This window comes from Dama dama, chromosome 2 (genome assembly GCF_033118175.1).
Source record: "Dama dama isolate Ldn47 chromosome 2, ASM3311817v1, whole genome shotgun sequence".
In the NCBI taxonomy this organism is placed as follows: Eukaryota; Metazoa; Chordata; class Mammalia; order Artiodactyla; family Cervidae; genus Dama; species Dama dama.
Window position 1 is genome coordinate 40593001 of NC_083682.1, and position 24234 is coordinate 40617234.

General features: G+C 33.5%; 1 protein-coding gene across 12 annotated transcripts in view; it reads right to left on the minus strand.

Moving 5' to 3' along the window:
* Positions 1–24234, minus strand: part of PICALM (phosphatidylinositol binding clathrin assembly protein) — a 94024-nt gene that overhangs the window by 26539 nt on the left and 43251 nt on the right. For 5 of the 12 annotated variants that reach the window (XM_061120096.1, XM_061120089.1, XM_061120075.1 and 2 more), the window contains 9 exons: positions 23213–23306; positions 20035–20146; positions 18702–18808; positions 16597–16638; positions 12850–12935; positions 10986–11109; positions 10575–10711; positions 8021–8124; positions 2829–2978 (listed from right to left, as the gene is read on the minus strand). In XM_061120096.1, the coding sequence (XP_060976079.1) occupies positions 2829–2978; positions 8021–8124; positions 10575–10711; positions 10986–11109; positions 12850–12935; positions 16597–16638; positions 18702–18808; positions 20035–20146; positions 23213–23306 (956 nt within the window). The remainder of the gene's footprint in view (positions 1–2828; positions 2979–8020; positions 8125–10574; positions 10712–10985; positions 11110–12849; positions 12936–16596; positions 16639–18701; positions 18809–20034; positions 20147–23212; positions 23307–24234) is intronic. The other 7 variants (XM_061120146.1, XM_061120130.1, XM_061120138.1 and 4 more) reach the window with 2 other exon arrangements.

Below are 24234 nucleotides of genomic sequence, written 5' to 3' on the forward strand. Positions count from 1 at the left end.
CACAAAAAGTATCTGACAAGGCATATAAGGGAGGAAAAGAAAGGATAGGAAAAAGAGAGAAAAGTGAGAAAGTGAGGAGGGACAGCGAAGAGTGGAATGGAGTAATTAAAAGCAAAAACAGGAACAAAAAAAAACAAAAGAGAAAACAGAGGTGTCCAAGCCCTTGGTGTTCTTTAATTTACAACTTACTTTTAAAAAAAGCACTTAAGGCTCCATTATGAGTACTATATTTAAAACATATATATAAATAATATTCACAACAAATTTTAAAAAATAACCAACACTGCATATCTTTAGATGAAAAAACATGAACCAGCTGGCTTGTTAGCAAATAGTAACAAGTCTTCTAATGTCTTCTGCAGAGGAGGAAGGAGGCCTCAACAAAGTCACAAACATGGCATGGCGGGGACCATGACCTACTCACCTGACTTACACATCCCAGTATCCTTAGGGCTTTAATGAGGGCAAGCTACAAACTACACTGAGAACCATATCAAATCGAGGTCCCGTCTGAAAGATCTGGAAGGTATCTACGTATCTAACTGTCTGATTTTCCCTGGTCATGCTTAACTCTGCAGAGCAGGAGTTGGCAAACTACAGCCTGTGGCCTATTTTTATATGGCATGAGAGCTAAAAATGGTTTTTAGATGTTGAAAGGGTTTAAAAAAAGAAAAGAAAAGATGATGACTCAGAGATTTTATGCATCATATAAAAGCCTACAGTACTTATTACCTGGCTCTTTACACTAGGTTTCCTGATCACTATTCTAGAGCAGCACGATCCGACAGAGCTTTCTAGTAACAGAACTGCTTTCTAAACCCGCACAACATGCAGGGATGTGCGTGTGGTGTGTTATGGCAGCCGCTGCGCCACTGAAGAGTGGGACTGGGGACAGTGCAAGTGAGGAAGAAAAATTTAATTGTATTTAACGTTTAATTTTAATAAACCAAGCTTTAAAGGATGACCTGTGTCTAGTGGCTAACTAGACGATGCAGCCCAAGGAATGACACACCTTGGGTGGTCCTCTCATGCTCTTACTACTGAGTAACAAACTACTGGAATTTTTATTACACAACTGTACTTCTTAGGAACTTTCAACTGGCACTGAAAGACTTACTAAAAGGCCTCTTCTACGAAGGCATCAACAAACTATAGCTGCTTGTCTTTGTAAATAAAGTTTTATTGGAACACAGCCAAGCTCATGTGTTTGTGTCTTGTCTATGACTGTTTTCATGCTATGTCAAGGTTCAGTAGCTGTGAAAAAGACTGTGTGGTTCACAAGCCAAAAATATTTACAATCTAACAACCTTTTAAGAGACAGTTTGCTGACCCCTACTCTAGATTAATGCTTAATTGGTTGATATCAGTGGTTTGTAATTTCTCCTTCTGCACTCACTTTCATTAAAAAAAAAGTAACAGTAAGTTTTAGAAAGAAAGAATATTTAACAATATTCTGTAACAATACAAAGATAAAGTATTTAACAGTAAGTTAAGTCCCCTGTGTCTTCAGGGGACACAGATGTGACATCTTGAAACCCATGCACTGCTCTGACTTAAAAAATGGAAATATATAGCCCAAATCAAAGTCATATCTCCTTCATATTCTCAAACTAAGGGATCAGACTTAAAAAGATACAGTCATATTTACTAAATACATACCATGCATATTCAGTAAATATGAAGAAAAGATACAACCTGTAAAAGACTATCTGACAGAACCACTCCAAAGATAACTCTTGTTACCCCTTATTACCAAGCAAAAAGGTACACCATCTGACATATTTCTAAGAGTAACAAAATGTATAATTTAGTTTCAGTTGCTTTTAATCTAGTTTTTAAATGTATTATAATATAATAAAGGAATTACAGCCACCAAATAGTACACTTTAGAACTATTAGGCTAATTATATAATTAGAGCACCTGCCTTGAAACTTTCTCAAATCTCCAACTACTGCTTTCAAGTCACATTCCCTTCTTCTCTCTCAGACATAGCTAACACAATATTCAGAATGTGGCCTCATGCTCTATCTAGGGTACATAGATGAGTTTACGCACGCTGCTTCAATCAAAGATTTAAATTTGTGTCACCTTACACCGTATCCGTGAATTGAATAAAAGCACTTTCATCATCTTTTAAGGGGATTTAGCATCATTTTAGCAGGATTCAAAAACATTTATTTCAGTTTAGTACATATTTAAAAACTTACTCTTCCTGGTGTAACTTTGGTATGAAATTTTGCTTTTTTTATAGATTTTATATCACAGTTAAAGCCATTCAGTCAATTTGCTTTTCATTTCCTATTCTTCATTTACCTCCAGGCTAACAATAAAGTGAGACCCTTAAGATTAGACAGAGGGTATGTATAGGTTTTAGACAATATAAAATTATTCTACCATCATTTGAAATTAAAAAGGGGAAAAAAGATCAAGAAAGCTACTAAGGGTGATAACCACTCTCTCTCTCAAACAGAAAGGGAAAAATATAACCACATATAAACATGTAAGTAAGTTCAAGAGATGTCACTCTTCAACCAACTCTAATAACCAACTCTCTGAACTAATAAACAGGATGTAGCATGTGATGCTACAATATGACAGAGAACAAAACAAAATTCCATTTCAAAGGAAATTTTATTTCCTAAAAAGTTGCATCAAATAAAATCAGGGATACTAGTGTTAAAAAAACCTTACTACACTATTGCGTTTATTTTAGTTTGTTATTAAAATCCAAAGTAATTATTGCAGTGCTTTAAAAATAATGGATACGTTAAAAAATACTTAGGCAGTATAAACATTAATTGGAAAGAAAGGTTAAATGGTACTTTACCAACAAACATTTCATGAGTAGGTGTCCTAGTAGTAAAAGTGGATACATCTGAAGAAATAGGAAGGTGAACATCACCACTACTTTTTGTGAGGAAAGGATTTAAGCTTGGAATGGCATCATCAACAGCATCTACAGTAGCAGAGAAAGGATCTGTGCAGTCCAAGTGCATTACAGCAAAATGAAGAAAGGAAGTAAATTAATTAGTATTGTAATTAGTCAAAAGAGGCAAAGTGAAAAGTAGTAGCTATTATCATTATTAATCCAAATGCAAATGATCAAATCTAATCACCAAAATGGAAGAAATGCATTTAACATATTTCAAAATGAACCCTCAGAAAAAAATACTTTTGTGTCCATAACAACAGCAGCATGCTAAGGATGGATCTGCTCTACAACATCAGAAAGACAACAGTCAGGTAATTTAAAAAGAGAATAACAACAAAATGTTTCTATAAATGAGCCATCTAACCTGAACAGTGTTCCCCACCCAAGATGGGAGTGTATTGGCTCTGGTGGCACAGTGATGCATACTTAAATAACTGATATAAATAACTGATATGAGTATGGAATGTAGAACTTCAAAAAGCCAAAAGGGATTAGGAGTTTCTAACATGTTCATATAACTCTTGTACAGGTTCAGATGTAGGAAACAAAATAATAAAGATGAAGCAAATGTCTAATGATGGAAAAAGAAATTTTGGAAAAATTAAGAACAGAGACAAAAGACTGGCCATGTTGTAGACTGGGATTAGCTTTGAAGGCCTGGCTGTTGAGTTTTAAAGCCTAAATGATTAGGCAGGAATAAAAAATGTACTGTTCCCTACTAGAATGTATCAAATACATACTATCATCAAGTCCTACAACTGAAGTTATTTTAGAACCACATATTTACTGTATCTATTCCTCATTCAAGGTAACCAACATTGCAATGACTGAAAGCCATTTATCATTCCTTAAGTATGGGGAGAAGCAAAAAAATAAAGAGCAGCAAAAATAAACTGTCATAATTTTATCTAGCACAACTAAAAATGAAAGGTACTCCTGTACTCCAACCAGTAGCCTATTTTTGTGTATTCTAGTTTGTGGTCCTAACTTAAGAATACAGTATTCAGCACTATTAATCTACTCTAAGACTGTAAGACAGAACAATAAGGAGGCAATGGCCAAAGGAACAGCTTCTGTATTACAAGACAGGCACACTTTATCCTTAAAGTCAATAAACTGAAAGCTAGTGTTCTGCAAATCCTGCAACTGTAACTTCAAAAAGAAAAATAACAAAATTGAGGTCACTGTATGAAGTCTTACAAACATACCAAAACTCACTGATACACTATTCTAACTCAAATGATTATAAAATATCTTTCCCATCCCTCCAACTCCTCAATAAATGGAAAAATGGGGGGAAAGAATCAGAAAAAATAATCCAGAAACCAAAAGTAGAAAAGAGTCAGAAGTAAGATGCACTTTTTGTACTAAAATACAAACGCAATGATGACCACTTTAACTCCTTGTATAAGAAAGGAGCTGCATTACGTTTAGAGTTGATCAGTTCGGTTCAAAGTATTAATACTACTCTGAAATATCTGATAGTGGCATGGAGTTTTTAAAGTACATCATACTTTCTTGGACAAGTAAGTAACACAAAACCTCTCTCTAGTTGTCCATGCAGAAGCAGCCAGGAGAGAAGTCATCCAAAATGAGTATACAGATTTTTACAACAGATTCATTAGGTTTTTGAGAAAAGACATGTTTGGAAAAAGTTACTAGTTAACTGCTACCCTGTTGACTGGTACTTTTACCTAAGCACTTAGTATCAATCATTTCCTATTATATGAAACATCCTAAAGAAGAGTATGCAGAAAAACGCTAAGTGCATCTGTATATTTAGATCAATCAGACAATAAGAAAAACCAGCTTTTAATCTACCTTGACAAAACACTTCCTCTATGGTATAGTATATGAACTATATTTACTATATAACTATATAGTATATCATTTAGATTTAATTATACCATAAAAATTAATTCAAATTCATTAAAGATAAAAAAAACAGTAATAATGTTCCAGCTATTCCAACTTCATCAGCCTGGCAACTCTAAACTTCTGTATATTTTTATTAATATTTTTTCCTATAATTTTTATTATTATTCACTTGAAAGTCTAGTTTTATGTAGAAAAGTAATCCAAAAAGTTAAAATAAAGATGAAAATAGTACCAGTCATTTTTTTAGTGTTGAGATAAAGATCTGCTATCTACATTTGAACACAGAAAATTGAGTGTTTTCATAATGTGTTTTTAATGAGTGTTTTCATGTGTGTTTTATGCCAGCTGAGAAAGAAACGAATTAAACTTAAGAATGGGTCATTCTTTTTTGCCTGAAATAAATTTTGAAATCTTGCTTAAAATATACAACAGTGTAATTAATAAGCTGAAAATAATGTGTATCTCTAGATTTGCTGTAACTCAAAGTTTTTAAGGTGGTAAAAACTGAAATCTCAGCTATTAGTATTCAATAGCGATTCCGTGTTTCGACTCCAGACCATTTCTTGAAAAATCAAAGGCTCATTAATAATGCAATGAAAGAAACAAGCAGGCTTGTGTTCTCTTCAATGTTCATTTTTAGGTACAATCTTACTTACATACCTCTCATATAAACAGGCAAATCTTACTTCCTCTTAACTCTGTGTATCACTAACCTAGCTGTGATTGGAAATACACATCATTTCTGTGTTGCTTATGATAAGAACTAAATTAAATACCAAATCTGTTGCGGACATTCATTTTCAGCAAATGAGAGCAACAAAAGCATTAAATAACATTTTAGAATTATCAAAAAAATCGAATCTTTGTTTTGTCACATGCAATGAAAGCATGATACAAAATGCTACATATTTCAAATGTTCAGGTAAATGGTTAACTTCAAAAAGTACCTTCTGGAATTTACTGTTATGATCAAAGCTTTATATAAAAGACATATTTATCTTAGTAACTTTAATTTAAAAATAAAGGAAAATATCTTAATCTTAATGTCATGGATATGAACACCACAATGATTAAGTATAAAGAGTTCTTAGCTTAAAATACTCTTCGGCTATCTCTTTATGCATAAGTCAAAACTTCGAAGTTATTACCAACTCAGAAGCCAAATACAAGACAAAGTTTCATTTTTCTTAAATTGAGGGGCTTATAGTAAGATCACCATGCTTTCCTCATATATAACTGTGAGCTTTTGGAAAAACAGTAGTCAACTGCTACTGCCTCTGCTCCCAACTATACCTTATACCTGGTAATACTTCTTTTAAAACAATTCTTACAGTGCCACATTTAGCTAGCAAGCCTAATGTTAAAATACGGGGGAAATTTTGACGAAAACAGTACATAAACCTAAATAACCTAAAATAGAAAAATAAAACAATTAAATGTACTTCAACATTCTATCACAAACTGCTATTGGATAATTGTTCTAACAGACTATAAAACAAGTTTTACATACTGATACTTAAAATTATTCTCTCACAGTAATAGGCTATCTGCTTTCATATGTGAGCTCAATGATCCCAAACAGAAACTTTGATTTGTCATTGCTACAACTGTATCCAGATAAAGCTATTACCCAATTCAGTTTCACTAAAATGTTATATTAGTTCTCACTAAGTCTTCTGTAAAATTTCTCATCTCTCCAGTAATCCAACTTTTCAGCCTTAATTTTAGAAAAACTATAGCTTGTTTTTTTAAAGGTAAGCAAACTAAAACTGCTTGAATGATCATGTTAATCCTATTAATAACATTTTTCTAAAGCAATTCACAATAAGCAGGAAATAAGCATGTAAATTTTGCCAGATTAAAAATCCTAAAATTCTAATTATCATTAGGCTATTAAGAAATCCCTTTCTCTTAACCCTAATATGAGGTCTACAGATCACTTAAATAATTCTAAAAAATTCACTGACTTTGAACTAGCTTACTACTTTTAGAAATTACTCCCAGACCTTAAGATTTAGCTCAATTAGTTTTTAAAATAAAGTGATAGCTCACAAAATTAAGTCTAAAAACCTAGTATTTTAGGGTTTTACTATTCCTTTTCCCTGTTCTGTCTTGAACCAGAAATAATCTGCCCCCTAAAAAGGAAAATGTCTACTGACTCAACAAACATTTACAAAGTACCTGCTATATACCAAGAAATGTCCTAGACATCGGGGATAATCACTCAACAAAATATCTTAGAGCTCCTCCCTTTACACATAGTTTACGTTCCATTATATATAACTGAGTCTTAAGAAATAACTATTAAAAAATCCAAAAAAGTTATTAACTCAAATTATTAAAGAAAAAAAGTCTAATATATCATAAAACCCCATTAGAACAATGAATCCCTGCTCTGAGAGGTAAGCCACTCAAGTTAGATTTTACATGTAAGCCAGCACAAAGTTTAAGGTAGCTTACCATTCTATCGTTTTCTAGACAATGTCCTTTCTCAGAATATCTTCCTCTGTCATAAAATTTTTTGAGTGTTTGTAAATAATATTTACATAAATACAAACAGAAGTACCAAAACCAAACATAGGAAATGATTTGAAAAACATACTAAATGTCTAACTTAAAAACTGACATGGCTCACTCTTCAAAGATGCTGGGTCATGAACATTAATGTGTTCACCTTAAGGTTGAAGAGCTACTCAAGGGCAGCAAACTTTCCTGTTGGTACTAAGGGAAAATTCTTTGAATACCAAAATCTGAATTAAATAAACATTTTAAATATAAGTAGCAAAAGTTTGTCATGACATTCCTCCACAGAAGAGTGCACTGCCTGATAATACTACCTGAATTTAACTGGAACTTCATTAGATGAGTTTTCCCCTCTGCAAGTGAATTTTTTTTCTATACCAAAAGTAAAATACCCATTACATATTTCTGGGTAATAGAACAGAAATTCAACGTTGAAAGAATTATTTCACACTTAAACGTATTTGGTCCTTCTTCATCTGCATTAAATCTCATTTCATAATCTAACTGAACATATATTCTAAAGTTGTATTTATTAATAAATGAAAATGTCTTCAAGGGGCAAAACAACTTCACTGTCATATTAATATTTTTCAAGTCCTCATGGGTCAAGTGAAAGCAAGTAAATCCCACCACATGGGGAAGGGAGACACCTATACAGCATACAAAGTAGGGTCATTAATGCTTACCTCCCCACGTACTTGCTACCTGAGAAGGAGCTGACATTGGAAGTACAGACGGGTGAAAGCTTGGCTGCTGCAAATCAAGCAGATCGTTTGGTAGCTTTGATGTGCTAGAAAGATATTTTGAAAATATGATTTATTTATTAGACTTTGTCACATTAGTCACTCCTCTCACCCATTTCAGTAAATAAAAACATTTTTTAAAGTGAGAAAAAAGCCCCAATAATATAAATCTCAAAAGGAAGAACAGTTTCAGCAAGATAAAGAGTTGCATGTCCCTCATATAACAGCATATTTCAAAGGAGACCTGGAAAATGATTCAAGTACCCTATCTTAAGTTTAGAGAAGATTCAAGTAATAATAGCCATTTTAGAAAGAATCGAGGTCTTGCCCAGGAAAAAACTAGTCTCTTTATTGAAAAGAACCTAGAACCTAAACAACATAATTCTAAATTATGAAATACATAACAATTAATTTTTCTAAAGAAATGTGTTTTTTAAATATTTAAAGGACTCCAATTACATTTTCAGTACCAAAACTCCCACAAAATAAAATACCTATTAACCTTACCTCTATTGCTTCAAATATCAAGCATATCAGTAATACAGAGAAAAAATTATACATGCATATATGATATAAACTTGTAACAGAGCCACCCCATTACACAATATAACTTACATATATCTTACCATGAGACTTTTACATGATTAAGAAACAACTCAAATAAGATTCCAGTTTCAAAGAATTGAGGCATTATTTGTACCTCAGCATAGTTTATTTTTAACTTACACTTATTCAAAAATAAAAAGTTTTGAAGATGTATCTTTTAGATATAAAACATAGTGTTATAAGTAGATAAAAATACAAATGTATTTAGTGCTTTGGGGAAAAATACAGACTATGCAGTAAGTGTTACGTTAACAGGCTGTAAGATTTGTCCTTAATTATTATTAAAAAAAAGGTGAAAATGTTGAATGTATTAAGTGAAATAAAAATATTAGATCTTTATCAAATGATTTGTTTTATCCTCAAATATTTAACATTCTTTTCCTTTTATCCACATCCTCCTACCCTGCTTAGACAGTCTTCTTTTTAAGATCCCTAAGATAAAGACTTAACACTTAATGGGTTTGATGTAATTGAGGATTAAGGAGAGTATTATACAAAAATCAAAGCAAACAAAAAGAGAAAACTGAAAGAAAGAAAAACACGTAACTAAATACAACAAGACTTTTGGGAGCGGGCAGCAGTCAAGTTAGTGAAAGTTAACGCTTAACTGTAACAGGAATAGGTAAATGGAAGGGAAGACCATTTAAGGATAAGCTAATAAACAGCAACAAAAAAATTAAAGAAAAACAAGCAAGCATCACTCTCCATGTGGCATTTACCATGCACTAAGCACCGTATCCACGGTATTAAACCAGTCAAGCCTAACTAAAGAAAACCAACCCTTAATATTCACTGAAAGGACTGATGCTGAAACTCCCAAAACTTTGTCCACCTGAGGTGAAGAGCCCAATCAATGGAAAAGACCCTGATGTTGGGAAAAGACTGAGGGCAGGAAGAGAAGAGGACAACAGAGGATGTGATGGTTGGGTGACATCACTGACTCAATGGACATGAGTCTGAACAAATTCCAGGTGACAGCAAAGGACAGGGAAGCCTGGTATACTATAGTTCATGTGGTTGCAAAGAGTCGGACACGACTTAGCAAATGAACAACAAGCACCAAGCTAAACTCTGTATTAGTGATCCTACGACCCTGACAGATATGAAAATTCTTGATTCTTACCCTACAGCTACTGAACCAGAAACTCTAGAGGTGGGGCTCAGAAATCTGTGATTCTGATGTTAGCTAAGACTGAGAACCATAATCTGCACATTATCTTGTCTGGAAACTGAGATTTAAAAAAAAAAGAGAGATAAGAAATAAACCAGGATTCTTATACTCTAAATCACTTTAAGGTAAAACACAGGAGGGATTTTTTAAAAGTCAGTTATTCTAAATTGCCTGGAAATATAATATTTCTATTGTTAAATAGCTTAAACTAGGCAACAGGATTACTGAAGTTGGGTTGGTAGGGTTCAATACCACAGAAATCTGGCAACTAACTCTTACTGTGTTTCAAGTTACCTATGGGACTAGAAATGAAAAACTTTAAATATCTAATGAAAGAATATTCTGAAATTACACATCATACATACATATCCAAGAGTTATACACAAGGTCTTGAACTATTAGAAACTTCACAAATGTGTATAACTAATAGTTGCTTAATTTTTATTTTTTTACAAGGAAACATTTGCCCAGAAAAAAACCACCACCCTCTAACTGGTATAAATTTATCATTTAGCCATCTTCCATTTTTTAAATATTCAATATAAACTCTTATCACTTTGTATTTAGATATTATTCACTACCACCGTTTACTACTACCTTCTTTGTGTGAATTCATGATTATGAAAATCTGGTATCAAATTAAACCTGAAAAGCTCTGCCCAATTGATATAAATCTTTAAACCTAGACATGCAAAGGTAAGCGCTAACCACTGCACATACCTGTTAGAAGAACTAGGGGTGGAAAATATGTCAATGGCTGGTGCAGTCATGACACTCCCTGCTGAGGTGGACACAGGAGAGGCCGCAGTTGTTAAAGAGGTATGAGGCTTCTTTGCAAGTTCTTTTAGGCGCTGCTCCTGTTGAGAAAGGGCACGACCATAAGGAGTCTAGAAACCACAATGATTTGTAAAGCCTTTGAAAGAAAGTGTTTTCTAATTTTGTTTTGACAGCAGAAAGGTTTTCTCTGTATCGTCAATCATTCAATGTCAGGATGAAAAATTAAGACTACTAAATTTCATCTCGTTTGTACAAATATTTATTAAATACTATTAGTCTGTATGGAAGTCCCAATTACTTTATGAGCACCTATACTTGCTTTTCCAAATAATTTAAGACAATGCATACACCTACCTTTAAAGCTTTTAAACGAGCCTGTTCTTCCTCTAATGCTGCCTGCTTTTCCCTTTCATCCACTTTGGTAAGAGACAGGCCAGTGCTTGCCAGGGAAGAGACTGCGTTGGAAAGTGTTGTTGCCCTAGGATAATCAGGCAAAAGTAATTCAGTTTTTGGCCAAAGATTTCACATTACATTTTGGTTACAAAATGATCTAGCGGGCTAGCCATGGATAGATACTGTAATTATGAACTAAACCTATGGAGTCAACATCAGTACTTCAGAAGAAATATTCTACCCACTCATCTGTTAACTTCAGAGGATTGTTAAAAAAATTAGCTGATTTACACATACATTCATTATTAATATTTTTAACTAAAAAAAATTTTAAATTAAATGTTAGACTTTGGAAAGGATTTGGAAAGGATTCGGAAAGGATTCACAATAAAGGTGGAAGGCTGCCTCTTCCAAGCCCAAGGGAGGGATCCAATGCAACTGGAAAAGAGTTCACATACTTCAGGGAAAACCCTGACGGGTAAAACATATTGAATTTCTCATTTAGAAGTGACCTTCTTCTGCTAATTTACAACCTGGATTTTGGCAGTACTACTACAGGACACGAAAATACAAGAACCAGCAATAAATAATGCATATGTAGATCTGCTTCCCTGATAACACCCCTTAAAGATGTCATTCCCAGAGGACCCACAGGTTCTCCCAGAAGACGACTAATGTCATCCCAGTCACCAATCCATTTGGCTCCTCCTTTCTATCTGCTACCCTTTCACCAAGCTAGAATTTCCTTTTCAAACATACTATATTTGCACATGCATATGTAATTCCTCATTCCTCACTGGTGGATTCACAGCAAGCCATCTCCTTTCCCTTATATCAAAAACTTACCCAGATCATAAACCCCAACATTTAATTTCCAAATGTTAATTCTAGGCAAAATAAACAGGCATGGTAAAGAATTCTAACCTGAAACTACTCCTCAGTGACTGCTACTGATTTTCCTTTTATCACACACCAAACACCATTAATTTCTACTCTAAGTAAACAAGTAGAAAAACTAAGTTTTATATAAAAATCAATTTTATAAATGACCAATATAAAGATAAAACTCTGAAGACAAAGGAAGAGTAATACTGTTCTAAAGAAATTTAAAATATTAGAGATTAAAAAAGCATATAAAGTAAATCGGTATACCTGAAGCTTCTTGGCTAAGTTTTTCATTATTTTCTCAAATAACTGGGCCTTATATTTCTAAAAATCTATCAGAAAATCACATCAAAAAGAAGGAAAGTTCTAATCATAAATTATACAAAAATTTTTCTTCTACTAACCAACACAATAACAACATTACAAGGTCAATAAGAGATGATCTATATTACTGTCGATTTGCTAGATTCATTGGTTTTAGTCTTGGAAATCATCTATCAGAAAGATGAAAATATGTCACCAATCACCACCAAGAACTGGCATTAGAGAAAGATGATGAAATCTTATGTTGATCATCCTAGTTCTGAGTCCCTGAATTACTACTACATACTTCACAGGGCTATTTGTGAGGGTGAATCAAATTTGTAAAAAGGGAGTCTTATAATTAGAATATACCATATGAACTCATGCATTTTAAGAGAAATACTCACAGTTACTATCATCATCTTAACAGATGCTGACATTTACTGAAAATTACAAAAACTTACATGTATTAATCTTTAAGGGCAACTCTCTGAGGTTGATACTATTATTAAACTTGACTTATAAATGGTGAAATCAAGATAAAGAGAAATTAAATAACTTGCAACTTCAGCTAGATTCATCTACTACTTTCTCAGAAACATCACCACCTCTCTTTGTCCCACAAAGAATAACATACCTGCTTGCAGCTGTAGAATCTTTGATTTTCTTTCCTTCCAAGGAAGCTAAATGTTGTTCCAAAGCATCAAGAAGACTACTGGGGGCCTAAAATTGTGCAAATATTAAGACTTTCATGATAATCACACCATTACTCAAAATAAATCAAGAATCATCTAATACAAGAAAGAAAAATAAATAGGTATATTCCCCAAGAACGAATTAACAGTGGCATTTTAACTATCTAAGAATGACACTATTATTTTTATTACATAAGCATCTGGTAAGACTATTAACAAACAAACAAAGGTATAAAAAGTAAGACTATGTGAACACAAAATATTAAGAGGATCCTGCAAATTTTAAATATTTAACTTATTTAAATTTTAAATAAAAACAATCCTAAAAGCTAGATATATTGCTGAGTGAGCTCCTGGTACGGAATAAATACTGAGTAACTGAAAGTGTCCAAACACTGTTTTGAATAGTTACTGACAAATGAAACTGAAAATTAACATCAAGGAAACAAAAAATCATAATGAGATACAACTTCTTACTCACTAGATGGTTACACAGACTAGCAACATCAAATGTTGAAGATACAGAGCAAATATAACTGTCATACAATGCTGGTGGGAATACGTCCACCTTGAAAAAAGATATAGATTTGTTTTTTAAAGAAAGCTAAATATATACCTACCTTAATTACTCAATTTCATTTCTAACTGTTTATTTAAGAGAAAGATAAGCATATCTCCATAAGAAAAAACTTGTAAGCAGCTTTATTTGGTGGTTTAGTAGTTAAGTCGTGTCTGACTTTTGCGACCCCATGGACTATAGCCTGCCGAGCTCCTCTGTCCATGAGATTTCCCAGGCAAGAATACTGGAGTGGGTTGCCATTTTCCTTCCCAGGGGATCTTCCCGACCCAGGAAACAAACCCAAGTCTCTTGAATCTCCTGCACTGCAAGTGGATTCTTTACTGCTGAGACACCAGGGAAGCCCCAGCTTTATTTACAACAGTTAAAAAATTGTGAATAATCCAAAAATTTCCAAATTTTCCAATTTAGAAAAGAGACAAAACTGTGGTAAGTTCACATGATGGAATACTATTCAGCAATTAAAAAGAATTAATTAATGGTATATCTAACATACAGACAGCTCTCAAAACATTATGATGAGCAAAAGAAGCCAGGCATGAAAATAGTCACATGATTCCATTTATATTAAATTCAAAAACTGATAAAAATTACTCTATTAGAATTCAAAATAGTGATTTGTGTGGAGCGGACTAGGGGTGACTGGAGGGGGACAGAGGCTGATGGAAACGATTTACATCTTAAATGGTGTATTGATTATACGAGTGCTTACATCAATCCTCATTCAAACAGGTATTTACCTCAATTTTTTTTTAAAGACTAGCTTGAAACCCTCAGTTTATGTGTCAAATTTCAACTGAATATGAACAGTTAATTACTTATTTTCAAAAGGAAATCTTTTCAGTGAGCTGAAAAGGAACTGTTCACTACTTTTAAGTGAAGCAAATACGTCAGTGGCATTCACTTACACCAAATATTCTTTTGGATTTATATATAGTTTCTGAATTACAGGTATCCAAAAGCAGTTGGAAGAGACAGAACTAGCTAATTTCTCTGTTAACTACGACCTGAACAACTTCCTTCATCCGGTATTTTCTTTCTCTGTATCAAGACCTTAGCAAAGACAGACATGGTAGAAAACATGGACTTGCTATGTTGATCTGAGGACACATCTGCAATCCCTCAACCCCTGCAAATCAGCAGGCCTACTACTGTCTGAGCTACGTCAGAGATGATGAGGAGAGCGTTACTAACAGCGATTAACATTTTAAAAGCTCCTGTAACACACTGGGCACTGTGCAAGCTACCCTGTATGCCATCACTGAATCCATGAGAAAGACACGACTGCCATATCCATTTTACAAGGACACAACCTGAGACACAGAAAATGAACTTGCCCCAGATCACGTATCTGATAACAGCAGGAGCCAGCGTGTGAGGTACGTCCCATCTCAAAGCCCAGATACTAACTACTATGCTGCAGAATCTTAAATTAAAGCTGAGGTCATTTAAACCAAGTATTTTTTCCTGAAACATTTAAGTTGTGCTTACAAATACTTAAAATACCTAGGTATGATAATTAATACCTATTTCTTAAATCCCTTTTAGATATATCTATTTTTTCAAAGTCAAATCCAGATTACAAAAAGTGAAGGAAATGTGATGCTTCACATCCTAAAAAGAACAACTTACAACAAACATAAAAGGAGTAAATAATCTCAAATTTCCACTTTTTAAAAATTTCCACTCGTGTATATCTACCATCTTTCCTAAAGTACAATCCCATGAATATTAAAGTACAGACACATAATGATAGTATGGCCTGAGGCTGATCTTTTTACTTTTAAATTTATTTATTTTAAACTTTTTATTTATATTGGCATGTAGCCCATGAACAATGTTGTGACAGTTTCAGGTGGACGGCAGAGGGACTCAGCCATATTATATGTAAGTATCCATCCTCCCCCAAACTCCCCTCCCATCTGAAACTGTCAAATCAGTTTCTACTGTTCAAACAATGACTCTTACCACACTTCAGTTCAGTTCAGTCGCTCAGTCGTGTCTAACTCTTTGCGACCCCATGAATTGCAGCACGCCAGGCCTCCCTGTCCATCACCAACTCCCAGAGCTTACTCAAACTCATCTTACCACACTTAAGTCTATAGCAATAACGTGCTCAATCTTAATGAGGTCAATTATTTCATGTGGGCATATACAAAAGTTTTTATTTGCATATAATTCATAACTAGAGCTAGTGTATACCCTTAGCCTGGAGATCAAAGAGATGAACCAGAACGAGTGAGTACAGAGAAAAACAGGAAGAACCATTAACAAGCAAAGTATTTGAAAGAATCCCAGAATGACTGAAAATAAGGTAAAAGAGAACAACTAGTGAGGAGAGAGCTGACACATAAGGATAGTTTATGCCAGGTCCTTTCATTCTTAATACTCAGTAAACAAACACCAGAAAAGGCCAGAAAAACTGCAGTTCTAAAGTTTCCTTCCTAAAATTTTTTTAAGATAATGATAATAAAAAATAATATTATAATAGCTAACACTGAATGCTTAATGCTCTAAATGTTTTTTAGGTATTAACTCTTAATCCTCCCAACTGAGATGGGTATTGTAATATCTACATTTTAGAAATAATGAAACTGAAGCACAGAGAGTAACTTCCCCAGATCACAGGGTCAGCTGGTGGCACAGCCAGGACTCAAGAGCAATGTTTTGAGGTTTATACTTATTTAATGTATCTACCTGAGTCAAAGAGCCAAAGTGGAAGGTTTAAAACAGGAAAAACAAATCCTGTGTAAGATAATTCTCTACCAATATTACAGTGAAGATTTTGTTTTTAAAACACCATTCTCTAAGTTCAGTTCTTTCTTTTTGCAGGGGGTTGGGGGGTTGTGGGGTGGTAATGATAATGATGAGAAACAGAGACTGAAAGGGAATAAACTAAAAGAACAGAAGAGCACTCGTTGGCTCTACCAAGAAGTGAGTAGATTTTTATATGGTTATAATGTTGGAACAATCATCAGCAATATATCAAAACATTAAAAATCAAGAAAAATTACACTGATCTTGACAGCAAGAGCTGCATATTATTCATCTTTGTACCCTTCAGACCTAGTAGAACACAGCAGACAGAGACTGATATTACAACAATACTTACCTGTGAAAGATCTGGTATATCACCTCTGTCAATTCCAACTTGCTGTAAGAAGAAGCAGCATCGTATTTAATAGATAAAATTATAATAAGGGGCTTTATAAGTAAAATTTAGAAAATAACATTTATGACTAGTACTATGAGCAATATTTTAGGAAGAATTCTTTAAAATTAGAAGAATATTTAATCTCCACAGATATCATTCAATACTTCCAAAGACTTAGATATTTATCTGATGGCTCTAAAAGTTCTAACAAGAGGGGAAGGAGAGTTGGAAATTCAACCAAGCTACTAAGTTACCATCTCTACATCTTCGAAACACCTAAAGAAGTTACCTTGTCACAATCTGAAAAATCTATCACTTCTATGACAAAAACACTACACCAAGAATTAGAAAGGCTGACCATGAACAAGTCTGTTGGAGCATAATAAGAAGTTAAGGAACAAACCTAACAACAATGACTCACTCTTTCACCATAAAGTACACTTTCCCTGGCAGTCACCATAGATTTCAAACCTACGTTCACTCAAGCAGGCCAGGTTTTATACAAATACCAAGTGATATTTAACCAGGATATAACTGTCCCCACAAAGCAATCCCAACACACTTTCATGATGCTCAGGTACCAGGCAATTTCTAGCAAAGAAGATAAAAACCATTCTTATTTACCTCAACACCCTAATTTAAAAATTCTTTTCTCTCCTGTGACATGATTATCCATACTATATGACTATTTCATTTTCTAATCACTCTCCCTTCCTTTTCTCAACCTTTTAAGGGCCAATTCCAGAATGGTATCAGTAGAAAATTTGATAAAATAATTCATACCAAGATCTTCAAAGCTAATCACTGAATGATATATTTGTCAGCTTCAAACACATTTGAATAGGTTACTTGAGTCTTCACTCCAAGAACTAAGGTCTCATAATGAAATTGAGAGCCCAGAGACCACTTGATCAAAGAATATTCTTAAGGTAGGGGAGTATTCCTACGGAGTGGATGGTCCATTCCATCACAGGGTGAGACCAGCAGATCTAGAGGTGAGTAAGGGCTTAAAACTTAAGTCAGTAGATACAACTTATCAAGTGCAAAGAACAAAAGAAGCCAAAGGGAAAGGTCAACAAAGTAAATGTATTTAAAGAATTTACTAGAATCATCATAAATACTACTTCTTTCTGGTTTTAGCATGTGACTGACCCTAAAGAAATGGGGAAAAAACTGACTTCTCCTTGAGAGATACTTTAAATTCAAATAAATTCCAGTACACTTCATAAAATAGTTTAACACCACAAAGCTATTTTCTTCAAAGGTCTCATCATCTTTTTGTATCTTTCTCCACCTACTACAGAATAAAACATCACTACGGTAATAGAGGCAGAATCACCAACTTGCTAGCTTCAGATGAACTACTTGGATATTACTGATCAATAATACAATATATTCATCTTTTAGAATTACCCTAACAAGACACCTCTGGTAATAATAGGTAGATGGAAGAGAAAGGGAAAACAAAAACTCTTTAAGTGCTGCCTTTGTGGAAGCAAGATAATGTCTATAAGCATTACCACAACTACCTTCTGTGACTCTCAGAAACTCATTTTTCAAAAAGATTTACAAAATTAATTATCTTATAACCTACATTCATAGCTTTCATAAACAATGACAAACAATAAACACATTAAGTTCACTTCTGAAGGGAAGAAAACATTCTGAACCACATGGCTCTGGTTGCAAGCCTTACTGAAGGAAGGCGATCTGCACGAACAGAGTATTCTTTACCATATTTAGTAGAATAAGTCTACAATATACAGCCAATTCCAAACATAAAAATCACCACCATATACCTGATTTTATAGAGAAAGAATTTAAAAATTAGATTACTTTTTAGTATTCAATAAATACTAGATTAAGTACACAGGATAATATTCAATGTTATATCATATTCATACTACAGCACAGAATGCAATATAGTATAGTGTTATAACTGAATAGATACCTTACTATATTTAAGACACTTCTTTCATTGGGTAAAGACTGATTTCTTTGAAATGTACACTTAATGACAAAGAAACCAAATTAAGAGATACAGTCATTTAAAAACAGTTTACCTCTGCAACTTTGAGAAACTCTGAGATTCTAGTCATCCTAGTCAGGAACTTCTTATAGATGTCAAGACCTTCTTTGCACTGGTTCTTTTTCATATCAAAATATTTTTCTGCCAAAAACAGATATAAACATACTTTTATTCACATCAAAATATAATACTAAAAAGAGAAAAAGATTTAAAACAGCCCGAGTTATACTGATGTCTCAGAAAACACATTCACCCTACAGAAAAAAAGTGTTAAATTAGCTTAGGTATTCAAAGCAAGTTAAAATAGAGATGCTGCTACATTAAAAATGAATAAATTATGATTTTACTCCTATTACCAGTTTTTCCTACAGTATTTCTTCTATAACAATTCTCTAAGTATAATTTGCATGTTAATATAGATCACATTTGACTCCATTTAAAACAGTGCTAAGTGTCTATTTCCAAATATTCTAAGTAATATTAAGAAAGATGGCAACTTTTCCAAGTCCAGATGTCACTTGGAAAACTAATTTAACTTACATAAATAGCAGTGAAGAGCTTAATTTATACCAGTCACAAGGTGTGAGACTATACTTTCCAAAACTTTGTAAAAAAAACTTTCCATTTTTCACTTGTGGGGAAAAAAAAAATCCAGCTTCCCTATCTCCATGGATTAAAGCATCCCTAAATGAGTTTGTATTACCCCTGCCTATGAAAATCAAATTTAAAAAATTACTGAAAAGGGAAAACAAATATATTGGAGTAAACACATCTGACATCTTGACACTTGATACTTTGACACTCTTTGTAGACTGTTACTTTTCTACTCCATTCAAACTCCACTGAAAAAAATTAGCATCTCTAGGCAAAACTAACTGAATATCATATATATCTAATACACAACAAAGCACCACACACTCCTAAAATGCCTCAAATGTAAACACATCCTTTAAAAAAGTATTTAATTATTTTAAAATAATTATCAATCTAAAAATTAAGTTTAGAAAAAAGTATCAATTTTACAATTAAAAGTTCATTTTGGAATAAACTGTGAGGAAATTATTTTCCTGAGACACAAAATTTCAACTTAATTTTTAAGAAATTTTTCTATTTCTAAAAATAAAACTGATAGAAAAAATAGATATATTTAAAAAGTGCAGAGTTCATCTGGCCGAACATTCTAATTGTATAATTATTTAATCACTTAGCATGTGTAGTCAGGTATAAAATTCTTTTCTCCAAATTGTTCAATGAATAACTGTATCTCAATGAATTTTAAGGCAGCTTTAAGTAATAGCTAAGACAATATTATTGATCAATGATACAAGATAAGAAATAAAATGTTATTAAACAATAGAAATATTTACCCAACAGGTTAATAATTCCTTCATTGTATGCTGCAAACAGTCTAATGGCATCTTTGAACAGGAGCATGAAGGCAGCATTTATTACCCCATTTGTAAGTTCGTTGCTATTAACCTGGGGAGAAAAAATAGAAAGATTAGCTAATGTTCTGTTCTAAAATGATAATGACTTCCTTCAAAGTAAGATACAATGAATTCAAACACTTAGGTGTAGGACAGAAAAAGACATTTATCTCTAGTAATCAGTCACAGCCATACAGTGCAAAAATATTGATTGAAGAGTCCAGATTTATTTAAAAGCCACAAACACAAACCCGACAACAATGAATTTAGTTCAGAAATAAGTCAGTGAAAACACAAGTACTTTGAAATTCTTAGGCTACATCTCAAAAGTATTTTAAGTTCATTTCAACATTAATTACTTCCAATTACAAAATAAAGCCCCTTTCTAAGTAAAGTTCACTTTCAGTCATGAAGAATTTATTGAATATTTCTAAATAAAAAAATATTTATTAAATGGCTACGATAATAACCAAAGAACTGAGTTAAGCTAGGTAGAAAATATTTTTTTTAAAAAGAAATAATTTTCCCAATATTACAAACAAATTCATCTTCAAAATGGGTATAATATTTCTACCTCATATAGTTACAGGAGAATTAACTGACATACTGGTGTAAAGAGTCTCCTGTAGTATTTTACACATAAATGATCAATATTTATTTTTTCTTAAACTTTTTATTTTGTATTGGGGTATAGCTGATTAACAATGTTGTGCTTGTTTCATGTAAAAAGAGAAGGGACTCACCCATAAATAACATGTATCCAATGATCAATATTGTTATTATTAGTGACTCATGTTTTAATAAAAAAAAAAAAGCAATTGTCTACCAGGATATATGAGAAATTACCTTTAGCTTTATCTCAAGAAAATAATAAAAGGATAAAACCAGTTAATCTTATGTTCCTTTTTAGATAACTGTGGTGGTGGTGGTTCAGTTGCTAAGTTGTGTTAGACTCTTATGACCCCACCGACTCTAGCCTGCCAGGCTCCTCAGTCCATAGGATTTCCCAGGCAAGAATACTAGACTGGGTTGCCATCTAGATATCTAAGTACATGATAATTAACGTGTTAGGTACAGAAAAATATAAGCTGAATGGTAAGCAACAATTTGGTAAATATTTTCAGAATATCTGACAAGATCGATCTGCATTACAGAAAGAATTCTATAAGACAATTCACAAAATAAAAAATACATATAGCTAATAATGTGAAAAGAAGTTCAACTTCACTGATACGCAAATTAAAAGAATCAAATTGAATTACTGAACTATCCTCTCTTGAGTACCAGACTAGTAGGTATCAAAATAGTCAAAACCAAGGTATTATTCTACACCAATAAGAACGAAGAAAAACAGGTGCCCATTGACTAGTGACTGGCTCAACCCTTTTGGAATATAATTTGGCAATATTTATTAAACACTTAAATGTTTATGACCTTTGACCATCTAATTCGTTGTCTAGGGCATTAATTCTATAAAACAGGCCTATAAATGTATAGATACACTATTATCTAACACACACATGGAGTATCTAGTATTTCTCCCTTCTGTTTTTTTTGTCCCCATTTATTTTCTGAATTAAAAAACCAAATGCCCTCAACATTTATCAACAAGTAAAGTGTTAGTTGCTCAGTCATGTCCGACTCTCTGCAACCCCATGGACTGTAGCCCACCACACTCCTCTGTCCATGGGATTTTCCAGGCAAGAATACTGGAGTGGATTGCCATTTCCTTCTCCAGCGGATTTTCCCAGTCCAGGGATTGAAGCCAGGTCTCCTGCATTGCAGGCAGGTTCTTTACTGTCTGAGCCATCTGGGAAGCAATAAATTATTACATACAACAAAGTATAAGAGACACTGAAAAGAACATGCAACTTTATCAAGATGCCCACAATAAATTAAGTGGAAAAAAAATTCATGGTTGGACATTTTCTCTATAAAAATCAAAATAAATTTCAGCAGTTACACTAATCCCCTGTCTTCTAGACTAGGAGCCAGCAAACTAGGGGTGTGACGCAGTATTTCAGACTGTGCAGGCCATATGATCTGTCACAACTACTTGGCCCCATTATTACACCAAAAAAAGCAGCCACAGACTACATGTAACCAATGAGGCTGCTCTAAAAACACTATTGTGGACACTGAAATACAAATTTCATATACTTAAAAATTTCTTTTATTACTAGCAACCATTCAAAAATGTAAAAATATTCCCTTTTATTATTTGCAACCATTTAAAAATGTTCTCAGGTCACAAGCCACATAAAACAGCAGCTTGAGTACCTGTTCTAGTCTATAAAGTACTTACGGGATGCATTTACTCAATGTTTATTGAACACTATCTATGTGCCACACAGTACTGACAACAGGGACACAGCAGGGAAAAGCAGAGCTAGCTGGTCCCTGGCCTCTAGAAGTTAAAGATTACCAAGTAACAGCACAGCAATAAAGGAAAATCAATTTCAGCATTAAACTGTCACAGTTTCAATCACTAACTTACACTTACAAGGTCTAAAATAAAATATCTTAAGCTAGATGCACCAAAAAAGACAACTTGAAAATGCTAACACCCAACATACTACAAACAAGTAACAAAGCTGGAAATTCGGTTCAAGTAGCAGTCATTAAAACAAAAATCCCAGGGAACACAAAGTCCTTGGGCAATAGCTATACAACACACTGTTACAAGTATATTTGAACTTCCCTTTATTTCTTAATAACTGTCGTGCTTTGAGTTCTGCAAAGCAGACAAAAAGTGAAATCTTAAGACAGCTAGTCATAAGGAAAATATTTGTACATTTTTAACTTCTAAAAACCATTATCAAAAAAAGCAGATTTTCACATCAATCTCGTCACCTCTCCATCACTTTCTTCAGCTTTTATACCCTATGATATAGCGGGGGGATCATGGAAGCACCACCAAAGAAATCAGAGTAAATCTTAAGCAATTATTAAAATAGAAAGTAATCTGATTTGGGACCACATTTATAGAAAATCCTTAGCCAAATAGGATAATAGTGTGAAAAAATTGGTCTATGACAACTTGAGATAAAAAAATCTAATTAAAATAATGCAATTTTTAAAATATCAAATTACAAAAGCATTTATGTAATCAACTTACATTAAAATCAAGAAGGGCATCCATTTGATTCTGAATAATTGGTACAGTTTTTAGGAGTTTTTCTGTGTTCATGGTTCTCATAACTCCATCAGCCCTGTTTAAAGAAAAAAACAATTGAGTCTGTTATTAAATCTATGTTTCAAACTCCCATCTGGTTCTTTATTTAAATAGAGGACAAGATGTTATGAAACATCACATGTTTTTATGTCATTATTGAACCTGAAACCTCAAGTAGAAATCGTATAGAAAAACAAAAACAGGAAATACCATATGTCCAATATCAAGGTGCTCATTTCAAACTAAAAAGATGTAAAACATGAGCATAAAAATAAAAGCTTACAATATATAACCAGGTTTATACTATACTTTTCACATGAGAAAATCATCTGATGCTCACACTGCTCATGCGTCTAAAGGGCATTTCCCTCAAATTACTAAACAGGGCACAATGGAGTCTGAAGTCTGGGTGAGTACCACTTTATTTAAAGTAGCTTATTTGTGATGCAAATCAAAATTATTTTAGGGATTCCTTGGTGGTCCAATAGCTAAGAATCCTCCTTGTAATGCAGGGAACACTGACTGGTTCCCTGGTCTGGAAGATCCCACATGCCGCTGGGCACTAAGCCCCCGTGCCAAAACTGCTGAGCCTGGACTCTGGAGCCTGCAAGCTGCAGCTACTGAGCCCACGTGCAACAACTGCCAAAGCCTCGGGCCCTGGGGCCAGGGCTCCTCAACGGGAGAGGTCACCGCAGCGAGAAGCCTGTGCCCCACAAGGAGAGCGGCCTCTGCGTCCACAGCTAGAGAAACCTGGGCACAGCAACAAAGGCCCAGCACAGCCACAAATAAATAAAACATGAATTATATACTCAAATACATACAATTAAAAAAATTATTTTTTTACAATATAAAGGACAGTTTTACCAAGTCATTCTAATCCGGACATTAAAATAAGTGATACTTAAGAGAAACGGTTTTTAATAAAATACTCTGTTAAATATTTCCAAAAAGATTTCTTTACGTAT